The sequence below is a fragment of the Populus alba genome, chromosome 7 (assembly GCF_005239225.2).
Source record: "Populus alba chromosome 7, ASM523922v2, whole genome shotgun sequence".
NCBI classification, from domain to species: domain Eukaryota; kingdom Viridiplantae; phylum Streptophyta; class Magnoliopsida; order Malpighiales; family Salicaceae; genus Populus; species Populus alba.
In genome coordinates, this window is record NC_133290.1 from 749,271 (window position 1) to 767,384 (window position 18,114).

An 18,114-nucleotide genomic window follows, 5' to 3' on the forward strand; every position below is an offset into this window, starting at 1 on the left:
TCCTACTACAAATGCAAGATGAAGCCCCCCGATTCAAGGTCACACTAGCATAAATCCATGGGAAATGACTTCCATTGAGACAAAAAGAAGCGCAAAGCTAGGCATGTAAAATGCAATCACAAGACAGTAAGTGCTTCAAAATAGTCAGCCTTCATCTTTGTGCACATTTACTACAAGATATGTGTGGAAGTTTCTGATTCTTTGAAAAATTCTTTACCATGTGATAAGAAAAGAATAACTAACCAGTGATAAATTTTTGATGATGTAATCTATTTCTGCGAAATTGACTTAATTTCTTGGTTGGGAAAAGATATTCAGAATGCCAATCAACGGTTTCCTATAACAAAAATGCTTTCGTCAAAGAAGCATTCACTTGTCACTTCTAGCTAGGCCAGGAGAAAACATTCAACAAACACTCAGGCATGAGCCCTTCTACATCAATGCTAACATAATGAGGAAAACATTTCATGCCATCTAATAATCAATTGTTGAAGATTACCATGCCATTTTCACAGTTCATTTGCTCTCATAATAACCTGCTGAGGGACTTTATAAGTGCTTTCAAGTTCCGTCTTGTAGCCTCATCACCCGTGAATCCCAGAATATCAGAGCTTATATTCTGATATTTTTGAAGAATAAACAGAACAGGGAAAAAACAAACAAACAAAAGCACTCATGATTTCCACATTATCAGAAAAAAAGTAACAAGTTTCAGATCAAGATCTCACCTCAATGTTTTTCAAAGTGAAAATTAGACTGTAAATGGACTTCTGAATCAACTCACTGTTCTCTGGTGTCATAATGGATGTATGTGCCCTTCTGAAGAAAAGGGAAGGTTTACAATTGTGAGCTAGTAAGAGAGAGAGAGAGATGCAGTAAACCTAGTTTTCCATAAAAAAACCACCACGTTGTTTCTTTTTGGTCGTATTTGGATTTCTCATTTAGGTCACAATCAAATGTGAACGTTAAAATGAAAAATGTGAGACATCAATGAACATTCTAAATTGTTTCCTAAGGTAAAAAAGGTGATGTGTGTTATATCTTTGGAGGCTTTGGGGGCCACCGAAGGGGAGAGGGAGGGAGTTGACATAACAGAAAGTATTCGGGAGATTTCACCTTAAATCTTCAGAAGCTAGTGTTAGGCTTCTGGTTAAGTTCTCAACTTCCTTTAGCAGGCCACTATCACGAACCTCAGACAGCAAAGGTTGAACATCTTCGGTCATGGCTTTTATCTGAGACATCACTTCATCAAAATCAAAGTATGCATTAGTACAAGCTAAATGTTGACAACATAATTGGAACAATTTCAATCACAAAGTAGACAAGTACATGCACAGGATACATGCAGATGGATTCAAAGTGTTGAAAAAGTTGCGCACTAAATTTACTGACCATTGTCCAAATTGCCTACCTGTAAAGGATCATAATGCATATATGACAATAATGCTGAAGTTTTAGTGAAAAAGGAATGAGAATACATTATTCACTTTTTAAGTTTTCTAGTGCAATGGAATGTTGTGCTCTCAAATCCTGTAATGTAGTTCACTCATGGTAATTACAAATTAAAGGCCAATAATCTTAACCCTAAAAAGCATTGCCATTTATAGAATTCTATCTACTTGATCAATCAAATAAACAAGCTAGAGTCTAGACAGTTCCTGAACACCTAAACTAAATATATAGTTTCTTAAAATTTTTACAAAAGCAATGCTCAAGTTATTCTCTCTTTCATTTTATTAAAATTTTAAGAAATATTAGATCATCGCGAATTCTGCACTTCTTTTGGTCCCAAAGGATACCCCAGCAAATTCTTTGAACTGATTGGCCCTCATGCAGCATATTTTATCAAGATAAATAAGGCCAGAAATTTCATAAGGCTGCAGGTGACATTTAACTAGTGTAGCAAGAAAGCCTTCATTTTAAAAAGAACCATGTTGATGATTGCAAATGTGAGACAGCTATTTAGTTAAAAAGTGTATTCAAGGTTATCTATTATCAATCAAACTGAACAAAGCATAAGGAGGTCACATCACACCTTTGTTAGCAGTGGCTTTGCCTCTTCAATAACAGCAGCAACACGCTCAGCCAGGGCATAGCTATTGGCAACACCAATTTCCTCTACTTCACGTCCAATACGGGTGAATATCCCAACCAAGGCATCCAAACTCACCCCTTGAATTCCCTTTATCCTTTGCCTATCACATACAATTAGACCTTCTTTAACACATTCAGCATCAAGAGGTCCGACAGAAGGTTTTGGAATTGGATTACGAGGAGTAATATCAATCATTGTTTCCATGAGAAGACCAGATTGGTTCACCTCAACTAGTGAATTTCTAGGTATGAAAATTTTATCATCCTCAACCTGAAAAATACAAGGGAACGCATTTCACTTGCTAATAAAACCACAAAACTTAGTATTTAAAAGTCAGGGTGAAACAAAAAAATAAATTTCTATAATCTAACCTCCACAACTGCTTCAATACTCTTCAAGGAAGGATTAACACGGACAACTTCACCAACAGTGACCCCTCTAATCCTAACATGTGTTCCTGTGCAAATACCACTAGCCTGAGCAAACTCAATGACAGCCAAGTACTTCCTGAATTTAGATCGCAGCTGAAACCCCCGCAACCAAGCCAAGCTGAGTGCAACAAGCACTGCACCAGACACAAGAAACAACCCAACACCACCTTCCCAAATGCTCCTCCGACCAAACCCAAAATCACCTAATGGCTTTAACGTTTGCCTCCAAATATTAACAGGTACCTCCAAAACAACAGCAAGTGGATTCATCTTCTCTGAAGAAGAGGGTGGTGGTTGGCTATGTCCTGTATCTGCTGACATAGCCCGCACCCCCAAGAGTTTCTTTTGCGGTCTTGCTGGAAGACAAGGCAGGAAATTTGAAGAACCAGGAGATGCATTAATCAATGATGACGAAGATAGCATATGAGGGCATGTTGACACTTGGACTACTGACTTCCCAAACATCTTTCTAGTTTCTGCAGTTACAACTCAACAAAATCTTTGACAATGCTTCACAACAAGGGTACGGGTAGAATCCCTCAATAAAGACTTGTCGTTTAACCAATTCTTGAACTAAAATTCACTCTCATAACGTTCTTCAGCAGCTGAAATCTCCATCAGTCCAATTAATGCAACAGAAAAAACAAAACCCTTCATGAATTTCCCAGAAAACAACAAATCAATCTTAATTTTGCAAATTTCTGAATTAACTAAAATACCAAAAAAACAACAAAGAAAAGTTATTGTATTTAGCTCAATGAAAAACCCCTCATTATCTTTTCCCACATTTTCTCGATTGTCAAACATAGATACACATTCAATTACCTACCTTGAGCACTGATTATTCTCTAAATAACTATTCCTTTACCAGTCAAATACTCAAAATAAGATTCCATTAAAAAAAACAACTCAATTTGAAAAACTAAAAACTGGGTTTCAAATATAAACCAGTTAAACAAAAACCCATGATTCAAATTTTCAAGTTTCCATTTCAAGTCATTGTATTTTCTCAGTGACCAAACAGTAGTTCACATTGATAAAAACAAAACAGATACGTGCTTATATACAGAAAGAAAAAAATAAAGAAGGAAAAATAACTTACCTTGGAGAGATGGGATTTCTCTTCTTTTCTGACACTATGAATATCTGAAGTGTAGTAGAGAGAGATATTGAATCACAGAGACAATTCAAACATGTAGGAAGGCAAAGAAATGTTTGAGTCGCAGGAAGGTCATCCAAGGATTTAGTGGGTCATTTTAGTGAAAGAACAAGGGTATATTTGTCATTATACAGTGATATGGCAGGTCTTGAATCCACGATAGCTTGCTTTATGCAAAGTCATAAACCCGGCCCCCAAAAGGTCAGGTTAAACAGGGTAATTTACATGTATCCGGGTTATTTTAAAATAATACTGTTTTATTTATTTTTAATAAAAAGTTAACTTATCATTTTAATTTTTTTAAAAAAAACTTAAATCTAATATGATGAATTGAATTGAACATTTGTAGAGTCAATTATTTTCCATTTTAAAGTTACAGCTCATCCGAATTTAAATTTTTTGAAGTTATTTTTTAAAGTGTATTTTATTTACTAAAATAATATGTTTTTAAATTTTTAAAATTTATTTGTAATATTAATATATTAAAATGATAAAAAAAATTTTTTTTTTAAATTTTCTTACCCCTTAGTTACAGCCAATCATTTTCAATGACAACTTGAAGCCTTGTCGCATTTAGCTTTTCAATACAAACTTTCAACCCCACCTCAATTGAAGGACATCATCATCTTCTGAATTTTCTTTTTCAGAAACCAATGTTCGAAATATAAAAAATATCAGGTATGACTGGAAATGTTATTATATTTATTTTTTAAAATATTTTTTTTATGTTTAAATAAATTAAAATGATATTTTTTATTTTTTAAAAAATGATTTTTGAAATTAGTACATTAAAACATGTTGCAAAACATATATAAAAAATAAATTTTAACCAAAAAAAATAAATTTTAATGAAGCGCGGTTTGCACCGCGTTTTCAAACACTCATTTTTAAATTGTTAATATAATTTTTTAAATAATATAAATATTTTTTTTATTTGTGTATTTCAATGATAAAAAGTTATTTAAAAAAAAATTAATTGTATTTTAATATATTTGATAAATAAAAGGAAGAAATATCATAGTACTATGCTCTTGTTCTTTTGTATGTCATTTTACATAGCTATCCTATACATATTTTTAATTTGGCTTCTTTGAAGATGCTATCTCCAATGGCAAAAGCCGTTTAGAAAAGTTCTAAACTAGATTGTTGACATAATTCTTTAATTAGTGTAGATATGGTTTTTTTTTTTTTTTCATGTACACCGAAAAAAAAAAACCATTTTAACACCCATTTATATTTTAATATATTTAATATTAATATTTTTAGATTTTTAAGAAAAACTATATAGAAAAAATTATTTGATGTAAGAAGAAATATTTAAATAAATATTTTTAATACTTGGGCTCTTAAAATGTAGAAATGACTTTTTTAACAGAAATTATTTAGCGTCTTCATCATTGAGCGCAAAATCAAGAAAAAGAAAAAACTAAAAAATTACTTTTTTTTTTTTGTAGCTCTTTTTTGGCTCCCAGATACCCTTAGTTTTTGCACGTAAACCTATCGCCCCAAATTGGAGTTTCAAGGTAATTTACTAACCGAAAATGGGTGTTACCGTGGCAGGTTATTACCCGAAATTGAAAACATATGGGATAAGAGAAATTAGTGCCCGAATTAGTGCTTGTACACAAAGTTGAGGCCCGACCCTGGCTAGCTGTTCCCCGAAGAATGTGTTTCCATGCCAACGCACAACCTCGAATGCAAAGTTTTTACCCGAATATGCCTAGTTTTTTGCCCGAACTTTACAACAAGTATTTACCCGAACTAGATGTTTCCACGCCAAGTTTTTACCGAAAACCTAGTTATTACCCGAAATTAGCAAGGTTTTGGCCGAACTAGGTGCCAGAAAACCAGGTTATTACCTGAAATTGCTCTTTTGCACACGAGGAAATAACCTGAAATTAGCATGCAAAGTTATTACCCGAAAGTGATAAATGCAAAGAAAGTTTTCACCCCAAATTGAATAGTGATGTTTGGACCATATCCTTACTTGCTGTTAGAAAACAAAAACTATGAAAGCACTGAAAAAGATGGAGATAGACATCATTGACAGAATCAAAAGAAAAAACCACAAAACTTCAGATAAATTTCAGGATGACATTAACTACCAAAAGATCCATAACCATCATCACAGTGAAATACCAAGCCAAAATCCTTTAGGAAGTATTTTAAACATCAATAAAGGAACATGAGAAAGGAAAATTCTTGTTCATATCTCTCCTAGAAATCAACTGACAATCTTGGACCAGACTACCTTCTTTCACAGGTCTTGAACACTCAAACCTGCAGGCAAATAATGAAGATGCGATTAAGGAAAAAGACTACCAATCATCAATAACTTGCAATAGCAGAAATAACGACACTAAAATCATCTAACTATCTCAAGTCAATAATTAACGCTGATGCATATATGCCTTTTTGGTAGTGGTTTTTATTTTTTTGGTTTATCTCCATGTTCTTATTGGTTCTATGTACAAATTTGAGTTTTTGAATTTCACAAGTTAAGAATACTAGAGAAGCATGGAACAAATAAAAGCTGTGAATAATAACTTGACAAGGAGGGTTTTTGATAATTGACCTGGAGGAAGAGATTGCTTCAGCTTGTCTGCCTTCTCAGTGTCAAAGACACAAAGGGTGTAGAGGTACTTCGAGCAGCGAACCTTGAACTTGACAGCATCTCTGCTCCTCTTGATCTTCACAGAGCGTGCATCTTTCCTTCTGGCAGTAAGAAGGAAATCCTTGATCTCATGGATTTGCTTAGGCTGTGTATCAAAAAAAAAAAACAAAAACAAAAACAAATACACTAAGCACCAAAATGAAATGATTGAAAATATCACTAAATAAAAAATATTATAAAATCAAATTATCAAATGATATGAATAGACAAAACATGATTAAGTACATCCACTCCTTTTCGCAACAATTCTCAAACCTCATTCAAAATTCTTTCAATGCAGAAGAATGGACAAAATAATTTAAAAATATCAAGAGATTCATACACCTCAAAACAATTGAGATTTGAGATGCAAAAGTCCAAAACTCTACCCAGTGATTATTCAACATTAAACAGCTTGAAAAACTTAATTCACATTGATGCAAAGGGTGCTTAAATGGGGAAAAAAGGTCTTCCCATGGGTCAATAGCAATTTATACATCTGATAACAAATAGAGGACAGGGAACAAAATGGCAAAGCAACAAATGTACTCAAATTCTATTAGACCATATCCTTTTTAATCTATCTCCATTTGCAGGCTCCTTTCTATTATTCTAAAATTTAGACATCTTTCACTCACAGTCTTACTAGAAAGAACCCTATATTTCAATAAATTGTACCTTAGACCACGCCCAGTTCCCACCGAGCTAAGACTAAACGTTTGAGCACCACTGATTCAGTAAATCAAACACACAGACATAAAAATGATCCCAAAAAAATAACCTCCAGAATTACATTGCAGTAAATCTGCTTTAAACCTACTTCGACATAAGAAAGCTACAATTAAAGGCAATTTCAACTCCACACCTAATATCACTTTCTTTCTCACACATAAAGCTACCATTAACATTATCACATTCCATTCTCTTCCGATCCCACAACAAGCTTTATTTTTCTGGGTTTCCTTCCTTCACTATCAAAAAATCAAGAACTCAATGAACAAGCTCAACAAAAAAAAGATATCCACGATCAAAAAGTCAAAAACTTCATTATATTCTTAACCCCAAGTTTCAATCTTTCAAAATGTTACAATGAATACAAAAACACCCAACAAATCCCAGATACCAAAAGACAGATAGACATTAAAAAAACACAACATGCTAAAAAAACACGCACAGAAACTCATCGTTTTGTCTTGCAAAAAACAAAGAAAATAACACAAACCACGAAGAAACATGATCTCTGCAACAACCAAACAAATAAATGTAAGCAATATAAAGGGAGGTAAAAGAACAGTACCATTTTGAGAGATCTTCGTTTTCAGTGATGTATAAGCACGCCCCAAACCCTAGCTCTGTTAAAGTGGAGATATATATATATATATATATATATACAATGAGACAATTATCACTGATTTTAAACCCTAGAAAATTTATTGGGTTTCTGACTGGTTTGGCCCTGTAAAATTGATTTTATTACGCCAGAGTCTGTGTTTGTGGGCTTCCAACCTATTGGGCTACTGGGTACTGACCCAAAGGCTTTAAATAGTTTGATCTATGTGTTTTGTTCTTTTTTCGAGCTATCAAATAATCATTGTTATAAAAACCATAAGTGAGTCACTTTGGTGGCACATCAGATCCAAAATTTGATTCATATTTAGTTTTATATTGATTCAGTTGACTAGTGTCAAACTCGTTGAATCTGTTAAAATTGAATATAATCTTTATTTTTTTAAAAAAAATAATATTTTTTTTTAAATTATTAAAATAATATCGTTTTAAATTGATCTGAGTCAATCTAAATTTACACGTGTTTACTTGTAACTCAATATCAAATAAGATTCTGAGTTGAATCAAGTTTTATAATTATAGTTATAATAATATTACTAGGAATATGATAAAAAAAAAAACCCATTCTAATGAGTAGGGAATGAAAAACGGTTTGTTTTTGTGTTTAAAATTATCTCATTTTAAATTTTAAAACTCATTCTAGACACGATGTTGTAGAATACCCAATTCATTTCTATTTCTACTAAGAATGAACTAGGCATATATTAGAAATTCATGAAAGCTGATCAATTAATGAGGTTTTAGGATTGTTAGAAAACCATATAATTGTATGCAATATGGCTTTGATGATGGATATTGGAGACTTGCTTAGAATAGACATGAAGGTTTTGGTGCAGTCAAGGTATAATGATATCATGGGTGAAGCATTGTTCAAAAAAGTTCTTAGATTTGATAGAAATTCTTTAGTTTTTTAGTTCTCAACTAAAACGTCCCTGAATCCACCCAAGTTTTTAATTAATAAGGATGGATTTTATTAGATTTTTTCTTAAGTCCGAACCTCAAGAGTAGTAGCTACTAGCTAATGTAGTTTTTTCTTTATTTGTCATTGATTTCAATACTTCTCTTCTCCGTGTGTGTGTATTAATTTGTTGAAATTATTTGATTCTTTTTATTGTTGTGAAGGTAAAGAAGTAATATAATATCATCTTTTAAAGTAAATTGTTAGAATTGGTTTTATAATGATCGTAAATCATCTTGGATTTTGTAATTTGATATGATTATTTTAACATTGAATATTAACATATTTTTAAAATTAATTAAAAATAAATATGAAATTATTTTTTAAAAATATTAATTTGAATAACAAAATTCAAATTCCAAATAGTTTTGTGAATTAGAAAGTGATGTATGATCAGTTTGAGCTTGAATTTGAATTAATGAAAAATATTTTTTGATATTAAATTCATGTTTGATCATTAATTTTTAGTCCTAAAATATCTTAAAACATGAACCAATACATTAATTATGATACAATAAGAATCAATATATTTATGGATTTTTATGAACTATGGATACATATTTATTAAGGAACATTACATTCATCATAATTAATAAGCATTCATGAATTATGAATAATTAATGTTTTGGTTTTTAAGTTCTAACTAGATTAGAAAGAGTGTTTAGAATTTTCTTAAGTTCTTTTCTTTTTTTTTTTATGTTTTTTTAAGACTTGTTTTTCCATTTATTCTTTCTAATCTAGACTTTAGGGATCAATCTTTGTAAGGAAAAAATTGAGTCAATTCAAGTAAGTTTTCATAGACCTTAAAAAAAGTACATCATTATAAAATATTGTTGAATTTCTAAGAGGCATTTGCATTGAGACTATTTGCATCAAGTGACGAGTAATTGCATCTTAGAGATAAAAAGTTTCAATCATTAGCAACAACATTAAATTTTTTATTTCTTTTCTATTGTCTTCAACAAGTAAGTTTTTTAAACTTGTATTAATAGCATGCGTTTTAATTCAATATTTATTTGATTGAATAATTATTATGTTGCATGAATTTTTTTTATTTATTGATCATATTAATCTTATGCCTAATTCTTTAAAATTTTATGCATATTTATTTTTATGTGCAAGTATTTTTTTTATCAAAGATTTACAAATTTACAAAATAATAATAATAATAAAATAATAATTTCCAAAAAAATTTAATTTAATTTTTTAATAATCTTGGAAGGGAGGAGGAGTAAATTACAATATTGAATGATCAATAATTGTGAAGTGATAAAATATAGGGGCAAATAATTGCAATACATTTTCCCTTTTACCCGGAAAAAGTATATATAGGTAGAAGCATATATATCATTCTAACCTTCACTTTCAATTTGCCTCCTATTCAATTTGCTGAATGATTGTGAAAGAAAAACCTTTAAAACATCTCTTTTCAAGGAGATAGGTAGGGTCCGAGCACGGGCTAAATTGGAAATAAAAAAAAAAATTAGACAAATCATTAATATACAAGCATAGCTTATAAATTCGATTTAGAGATTAATTCGAGGTAATTTTAAATTAGAAGTGAGGTGAATTAATCCAAGTCAGCTTAATTTTTTTTTTTAATTTTATAAAAAAAACAAAAATTGCATCATTTTGAGAAAACATAAAAAAAGAAATAAATTAATGAGTCTTGAATAAGTTTTTTTCAAGTTTGGTGAGTCAATTTAAGTTTATAACTAGGTCATTTTAAATCAACTTTTTCTTAATTTTTGTTGAAATCCGGTTTAGCCTAAGCTTTGGATTACCTAGATCATGGGCCAAATTGCTGGATCAAGTTGAGTTCTAAAACAATGCATACATGTATAAAATAAATTTGTTTATAACTCTATCTAACACATGTGAATGTTTGTTTTTGTGTTATAATCTATTTTTCAAGTGTTTTTCTTCTAAACAAATTACTAAATTGATATTTTTAGGTGTTTTTGAATAATTTTAATGTGCTAATATAAAAATTAAAAACAAAATCTAAAACAAATTATTTTGATGCATTTTAAATTAAAAAATATTTTTAAAAATACCATGCGTCAAAATAACATTCATACTACACAGACACACCATACTTGATAAAGTCATAAGAATCTAGAAGTTGATACGATCGATCCCTTTTAACAGTTAAAGAAGAGTTGATTAAAAATGTAACAGGTGATATAGATGTTCTTACAAAAACAAGTTTTCTCTGGTTGGGTGAGATACCATCAGATTTAGACAGGATTATATATCTCACCCAACCAGAGAAAACTTGTAGTTTTTGTAAGAATATCAATCACCTTTAAATACATCTTTAATCAACTCTTCTTTAAATGTGAAAAGGGATCGTATCATGTTCTGGAGTTCTATGACTTTATGAAGCTTTATGCCTGTGTCTGTGTGTGTATATTTCTACATTTATTAGTAATATCTTTTCGTCAATTTGATAAAGTCGTAAAACTACAAAAGTTGATACGAATCCCTTTTCATAGTTAAAGAAGAGTTGATTAAAGATATAAAAGGTTATTGATGTCCGTACAAAAACAAGTGTATATATATATATATATATATATCCTTTATTTTCAATGTATTTTTTGCATTTACTAGTAATATCTTTTCGTCAATGTGTTTCTTTATTTAATTAATTCTGACTCCTGTACTAAACAATTAAAAAAACAACAACATTGAAATCAACGCAAGCGAACCGAGGGGACAGATTTTTACTGATCATGGAGTGCATGGATGAACTTAATAAAAAATAGAGGGATCGAATCATTAAAATGTCAAAAGTAGAGGGATGAGATAATACGATTTTCCCTTTAGTGGATGAGGGAAAATAGGTGTAGTTAGTTGTACATTCAAGGCGTTAATTCGGAGGATTTTGTATCCACCAGAAGGAACTTTCTTTGGGAAGTATAAATCAATGGTTTCGAATTAAAATGAAAGAGCAGACATCATGAGTTCTACTTTGGTGGAGTCCTCGTTCATGTTAGATTTTTCAGGCTATGATTTATTGCTAGTGTGCTTGCTTTCGTGTGCTGCCAAGAAGTTCTACTCGATCGTCTAGCTGGTTGCCCTCTGTTGGGTGTGTAAAGAAAGTTAACATGAAATTAAAATGTTCTACTCGGGACGAACCCTTATCTCGATCAATTCAATTAAAATATAATTTATTTTTTAAAAATTATTTTAACTTAAATATTTAAAATAAAATTGTTTTAATTAATCTAAGTCAACTCATCCAATTCATAACCTAAACTTTAAACCAGGTCATGAGCAAGGTAGAGTTTCATTACTATAGTTATAAGATTGGTATTATATTCTAGCATTTGGCTTATGTTAATGGACATACTTTCTCTTTTGTTATCATTTATAAAGCAATCTCGGCTGGCAAAAGAACTTGCTGAGAAGAAGACATGATTCAATTAGCACCTTTTTTTCTTGGAAAATAAAAAAAAATAGTGGTGTTACTGGAGATGGCACTTAGAGAGGTCTAGGACTTTAATGGATGATCAAAGTTTTAAACCCTGAGATGCTTTTTTGTGGGATAAAATCATGAAGCCATGCATGTGTGTGGTCAACACAAAACAAACAATATCTTACATTGATTGGATAGAGACTATCACATTCGGTAGCAAAGCCACTCTCGAGGTACTATTATATGGCACAAGTTAAGGGGTGAGATCACTGATAAACATATTTTTTTTAAAAAAAGAGTTTAAGCAAAGCCACCCTCGAGGTACTCTCTTTTTCAAATTAATCAAAATTGTTTTTGTTAAATCTAAAAGAGAGTTTAATATATATCGACCATGTTTTGACCGAGTTTTAAATTAATTTGTGGGGTCGATTGATATTTTTAAAGTTATATATGTACAGGTATTCATGTATGAATCTTCCATGTCAATTTTAATAACAAGAGAACAAACACGAAAAGATGAGTAAAATAAATTATTTGAAGAAGAGAAAGGAAGGTTCTTTACAATTATGTGCCCTTGCGTGTTTGACGGCAAGTGTATTTGTGTGTATGGGAGCATGTGATGAAAACGTTAATGAGAATACAGGCTCTGAAGAAAGCTATGCATGATCCATCAGAGCTGTAAGTGAGAAAATAGCAAAAGTCTTATCTAAATCCACAAAAGATGTTTTCCACTATATAATGTTGGCTTAAAGTTGCTACACAAGTATGGCAATTAAAGGCAAATATGCTATTCAAATCACTAGACATAAAAGCAAGCATGGGATCTAGTTCGTACTCGTCTGTTTGCCACCAAGGTCTCTTCCCGGTCCCTCTCTCTCTTTTCTTTATGTCAATTTTATGTATATATTTCCTCACAAATCTGTCCTCTCTTGTCCCTCTTCCAATAGCACAGCCCCTCTTGATGATCAATTCTGTGATGCATGATCACACATGGGATCGATTGGCCAAGGAGAATAAGAATCCCCATTGATCTTACCTTCTCCATGTAAAACACTTTTTGATACGTACATGGAAATCTCAGCCGATTCATCAGGGAGTTTGGCATATGAAAATAGAGAAAAAGTTCGTGGATAAGATGTGTAATGTGTTAGGTTAAGAGTGACATGAAAAATATTGACCGAAGGGTGATGGATACAAGGTATTAATGTCCTAGTAGATTCACCTAATCCACGAACCCTATATATCTAGTTTAGATCTTCAAGAGAATGTTGTCATAAACTCTCTCCTTTTCACCTAATCCAAGAACCCTAATATCTATATATCCAGTTTAGATCCTCGCAAGTGAATGTTGTCATAAAGTAATCACTACCATTTTTCGCATAGTTGGTGAAGTCTCTGAGAACCCACTAATTTGTGGTTTCTGACCAGTAGCTCGACAAAACCTATTACCATCCACTTGCCCATAAAACAACTTGCTCTTGGTCAAGAAAACTTTCTAGTCATCTGGCAATTTTAGGTTAGCTCCCCTACAGCATCATCGCAGAGAGGAGAGGATTCTTGTGTTGATCTTGGACAAATAATAATTTAATAAATTAACTTCAATCATGCATCATTGAAAACGTCATCTCCAAGCTACTCTCCAAATTGATGATGTAGAGATGGGCTCCTTCGCATCATGCGAATAAATTAAATTAGTTTAATCTGCTTGGCTCTTGGGTATATATGCAACAGTGTTATCCATCATGGTTCGAAGGATCGATGGGACGAATAATTAGTTTTATATGCTAGTTTAAATGTGCTAATTGATTTGTCTAAATATTCTTTCATACAGAAATTTGATTTTAATATACAAAAATCAATATAATAGATTGGCCACAATAGAAAGTGGTTAATTATTTAATTTAGGTATTAATTTTATATCAATAAATAAATATAACATAATTAAATGATAATTAAATGTATCGGAGGCTTAAACATTAATAAATGGGTGCTCTTGCAGGCCACCCACCACCATCAACGAATATATTCCGAAATAGTCATTTATTTAATCCCGTTTTCTTTTTTCCTTTCCTTAATTTTCCATTTTGTTTTCCTCTCCTTTTGGAAGGACTGGAGGCATATATATGTCAACACAGCTAGCTAGGTTCTGGTAGACATTAATATTCTAAAAAGAATTGAAGGAGAGGCCTCATTCAATTTGTTTCTTGAATTGCCATGGGAATTGCAGGAAGATGGAAAGCAAGGACAAGAACAATGCCCAAACTATACACCGAATCCTCCCATGCATGTACTTATGCTTACCTGTTTGTAGCTAATTTACACCAGCAGTCCACTGAAGATTTGTCAATATAGTACATTAGGAAATTAGGAAGGAATATTAAAGGGGACTAAAAAGATTAGAAAAGAAAAGAAAAATTAAAGGTGGAGCATGCTAGCTATTCTTCGATAGTGGATGAATAGAAACTATGTCGTATCATTGATATATATCATCGCTTTCTATGAAAACATGTACTGCTTACAAATTGCCCACTATGGGATGAAGAGAAAGATATTGAGCAGGAAAGACAAAAGGGAAAGGGATGCTGTGGAACTGAAAAAGAGGAACAAGTGCAAACACCTTCAAACAAATACAATGATCTAATTAAAGTTGCTAAAAAGCAACACAAACTCCCAAGCATAAAGCACAAGAAAAGAAAAGTTGGAGTACAGAAGACACAAATATGCATGAATGAGAAGAAGAAATGAAAAGTGAAAGCAGTAGTACTTCATGATTGACAAGAATCAATATGTTGTGTTCATGGCAGTGCTTCCCAAATTGTGAATAAATTGCCATGCCGGGCCTTGACTTTGAGTGTGGAGATCATGGTGTTCTAGCCATGGTTCTCCTCTAGGGTTTCCATGCAGAAGCCCATACCACAGGTTCTTCTTTCCATGTTAAGTAAATTCCAGATTCATGATCTCCTTGAGGTAGCGCTAGTGCCCACCCACCTCGGTATCTCTTAAGCAATGCCTTGACATCATCGACAACATCATCACTGAACCCGACAGGGGAAAATGCCTCCCTTAGCCTTTCAAACCATTGGCTTCCCCTCTCCCTTCTTTCACACTCTCCTCCATCATTTTCTTCATCACAAGCCAAAACCCTAACTATGTTCCTTGAACATTCCCTCTCCAACATCAATCTCTCATTACTAGTTGGGACAAAGCTCTCCTCTAGCATCTCAAAATATAGTGTATAATACCTAAGGCACTCTTCAAAGCACTTGACAAAGTCATATCTTGAGCTGGTAAAATCAGCTTCTTCTTCAACAATTGTCACAACTCGAGGGTTGAGTGATTGAAACATCCGGATCACAGAATTTCTTTCCTCTGCTCCAACTCTTCTCAATGCCCCGTTGCAATTAATCGCGACAGCTTCATCTTCTTGAACTCCTAGCTCTTCCTTTGTGAGCTCTCCTAAATGGTTTAGCCCACTGATAACATTAAGCTCAAAGGGCACTCCCATTAACCTAGCAAACTTCTCCATTCTTTGGCCAATTTCTTTCATGACTGATCTTACAATGCTAGCAGTTACCACGACGGTGAGCTTTAAATGCGGCGTCTCATCATTTCTTGTAGCTAAAGCTTCTAGCAAAGTAGGCCACTGTGTGCAAAGGGTATGGCTTATATCAATTATGTGAAGTTTGCTCGCCCCATCCAAGGCCTCCAAAATTGCACCGTTTGAAGCCACATGACCAAAAGTAGTCCATGGGCTTACCTCTTGGAATTTTAGTATCAATTTCCTAGCTGAATCAAAGGAGTGGCTCTTCTCAGCTACTGTTGTTAGGGTTTTGAAGCACCGTTGGCCGGAGTCGGTAGCCTTACAAAAGAGAGCTTGCAAGAAATGAGATGCCAATTTCTGATCACAATCTCCATAAGGAGAGGCAAGCTCATTTAACATCCATAGAAGGTTATGGATCTTGCTAGAGTCCTTCTCTGAGATTGCTCTTGCACACTCACTAAGAAGCTTTGATGCCCATTTGTTTCCTGCCCCACAAGCCTCACCGGAGTCCGAAGAACGGCTTGTTGATGTATGACTAGTCTGAGGCTGATTGTTGTTGTTGTTGCTGCTATTGCTTTGCATGTCTATAGCTAGCTGCTATTTGATCATTGCTTTGTTGGTGGGAAGGAAATAAGTGTTTTGAGTCTGTCTTTTGGACCGAAGATGGTTATGTCCGTGGGTGATAGGGGAGGGGAGGCCCCCTTTGACTCTAGAGGCAGTACCTCTGCTAATTCAAAATTGGCCAAGTACAAAGCTATGATATAGAAATCCGTAGTATTATATATATATTTTGGGGTTTGGGGGTCATAGTCATGCTAGCTATATATTCTCAATATATATGAATTTCTATTTTTATGTGTATTTTATAATATGTTTTAAGCTAAAACCTATGGTGATTACTAGGGGCATGTGGTTTCCTATGACTCTTCTGCAATATCATAAGAAAGACTACATTTTTTGTTCCCTGAGAAGTATTTGGTAAGTTTATGCCCTATAGAAACATTACATTATTATATTAAATATTTCCACTAAAATAGATTTAGTGCACTAGATACATTTGGAGTTGAGACCAAACTAGAGGTTGAGGACTAATTACTTCATCTTTTTTAATTATTAGCTTCAAATGATGTGATCTCAAGATGAAAAATACCTAATTGCTAGTGTAGTGGTTCGATTTGGCAACCATAATTGCAATAAGCTTAGCATAAATATTGTATTATTGGTTTCTTAACCTCAAAGCCCTAGCTAGTATATATTTGTTCTATTACATTATGTATATTTTTTTTTTATTAATGTGGATGTCTTGATCAATTTGCGCATATCTTGACTAATTTTTTGGGCTCTAAAATTAACGATTATATAAATTTCTGGTGACTCCAAGATTTGTGAAACTTAAACTAGTAATCTCTGAAAAATAAAACTAAAACCTCACTAGTTGAGTTACAACCCTTAAGATTCTTTATTCATGTTTCTTGTTATATGTGCTACATGTATATGGCTGGTAGGTCCAACTAGAAAAAAAAATATTTAGGTTCTGTCCCCTAGAAAATTGTTCTTAATTTGACCCCATGTATATATAATCTAATTGTAATTGTATAGCATGCAATTCCAACGCACCAAAAGCTAATTAGGGCAGCAAAGACCATATTTAAAAGCCAAAAAATATTAATTAGGTGAGCATCATATCAGTCGTTAGTGATCATATGCATGGTTTTGGAAGGAATAAAACATATATTCTCAGAAATAAAATAAACCTACGGAATCCTTAATTATAAATGTTCAATAGCAACCGAGTACTTAGTGGCTAAAGGGAAAACAACAAGGAACAAATTTTTTTCCAGCTAACACAAACAAAAAGATAACGATAAAAGAAAAAAGTACTTGGAAAATAGACTAAATAATTGAGACTTTAATGTGATATGATTTTACCTAAATGAGCTCTTGTCAACTTTTTACTGGCACTCAAGAGTCCTTGCTTATAACTTTTCGCACCTTTCTCTACTCATCATAATTATTTTGATCACTATTTACTATATATAATGATGATGATTCTGCATAATCAGCCTGATGTAATATATATAAATATATAAGTATGGAGTTAATTATAAGCTAAACAAAATCTACTTTGAATGCTCACCTTCTATTTTTAATAGCTTAGGATTTGAAGGATGGGATCATGAGCACTCCAATTCTTATATCCACAATCTTAAAATATTTCATTATTGGACCATATAGAATAAGGTCTTTCTAAACAATTCTAGCATTTTGTTTTTATATTTTAAAAGTATTTTAAAAAAAATTAAAAAATTAATTTTTTTTCTTTGAATTAGTATTTTTTTTATGTTTTTAATCATTTTAATATGCTAATGTCAAAACTATTTTTTAAAAATATATATTATTTTAATATATTTTTAAATAAAAAACACATTAAAAAACAATTGTTGCCACAATTCTAAACACTCCATCAATTTATTGCCAAAATAAACTAAACCACTTTGGTTTCTCAATT

The 18,114-nt window shown here is 32.3% G+C and overlaps 3 protein-coding genes across 6 annotated transcripts; all 3 read right to left on the reverse strand.

The window, feature by feature from the left end:
• Positions 1-272: 272 nt before the first annotated feature.
• LOC118032044 (protein TRIGALACTOSYLDIACYLGLYCEROL 2, chloroplastic) lies at positions 273-3,786 on the reverse strand. Of its 4 annotated transcripts, none has more exons than XM_035036614.2 (6): positions 3,629-3,785; positions 2,467-3,131; positions 2,036-2,365; positions 1,117-1,232; positions 729-819; positions 273-619 (listed from the first exon to the last, which is right to left on the reverse strand). In XM_035036614.2, the coding sequence occupies exons 2-6, from the start codon at positions 2,989-2,991 to the stop codon at positions 527-529; spliced, it is 1,155 nt and encodes a 384-aa protein (XP_034892505.1). In that variant the 5' UTR covers positions 2,992-3,131; positions 3,629-3,785; the 3' UTR covers positions 273-526. The 4 variants fall into 4 exon arrangements, 3 of the variants coding, with proteins under 3 accessions (XP_034892505.1, XP_034892504.1, XP_034892507.1); XM_035036613.2 differs by having other exon boundaries at positions 2,467-3,177; positions 3,629-3,763; XM_035036616.2 differs by having other exon boundaries at positions 2,467-3,138; positions 3,629-3,760.
• A 1,973-nt stretch (positions 3,787-5,759) lies between these two features.
• On the reverse strand, positions 5,760-7,768 carry LOC118032034 (large ribosomal subunit protein eL38z/eL38y). Its single transcript, XM_035036593.2, has 3 exons — positions 7,636-7,768; positions 6,261-6,444; positions 5,760-5,965 (listed from the first exon to the last, which is right to left on the reverse strand). The coding sequence occupies exons 1-3, from the start codon at positions 7,636-7,638 to the stop codon at positions 5,943-5,945; spliced, it is 210 nt and encodes a 69-aa protein (XP_034892484.1). The 5' UTR covers positions 7,639-7,768; the 3' UTR covers positions 5,760-5,942.
• A 6,744-nt stretch (positions 7,769-14,512) lies between these two features.
• On the reverse strand, positions 14,513-16,507 carry LOC118032033 (protein SHORT-ROOT). Its single transcript, XM_035036591.2, has one exon. The coding sequence runs from the start codon at positions 16,185-16,187 to the stop codon at positions 14,952-14,954; it is 1,236 nt and encodes a 411-aa protein (XP_034892482.1). The 5' UTR covers positions 16,188-16,507; the 3' UTR covers positions 14,513-14,951.
• Between the last annotated feature and the right edge of the window lie 1,607 nt (positions 16,508-18,114).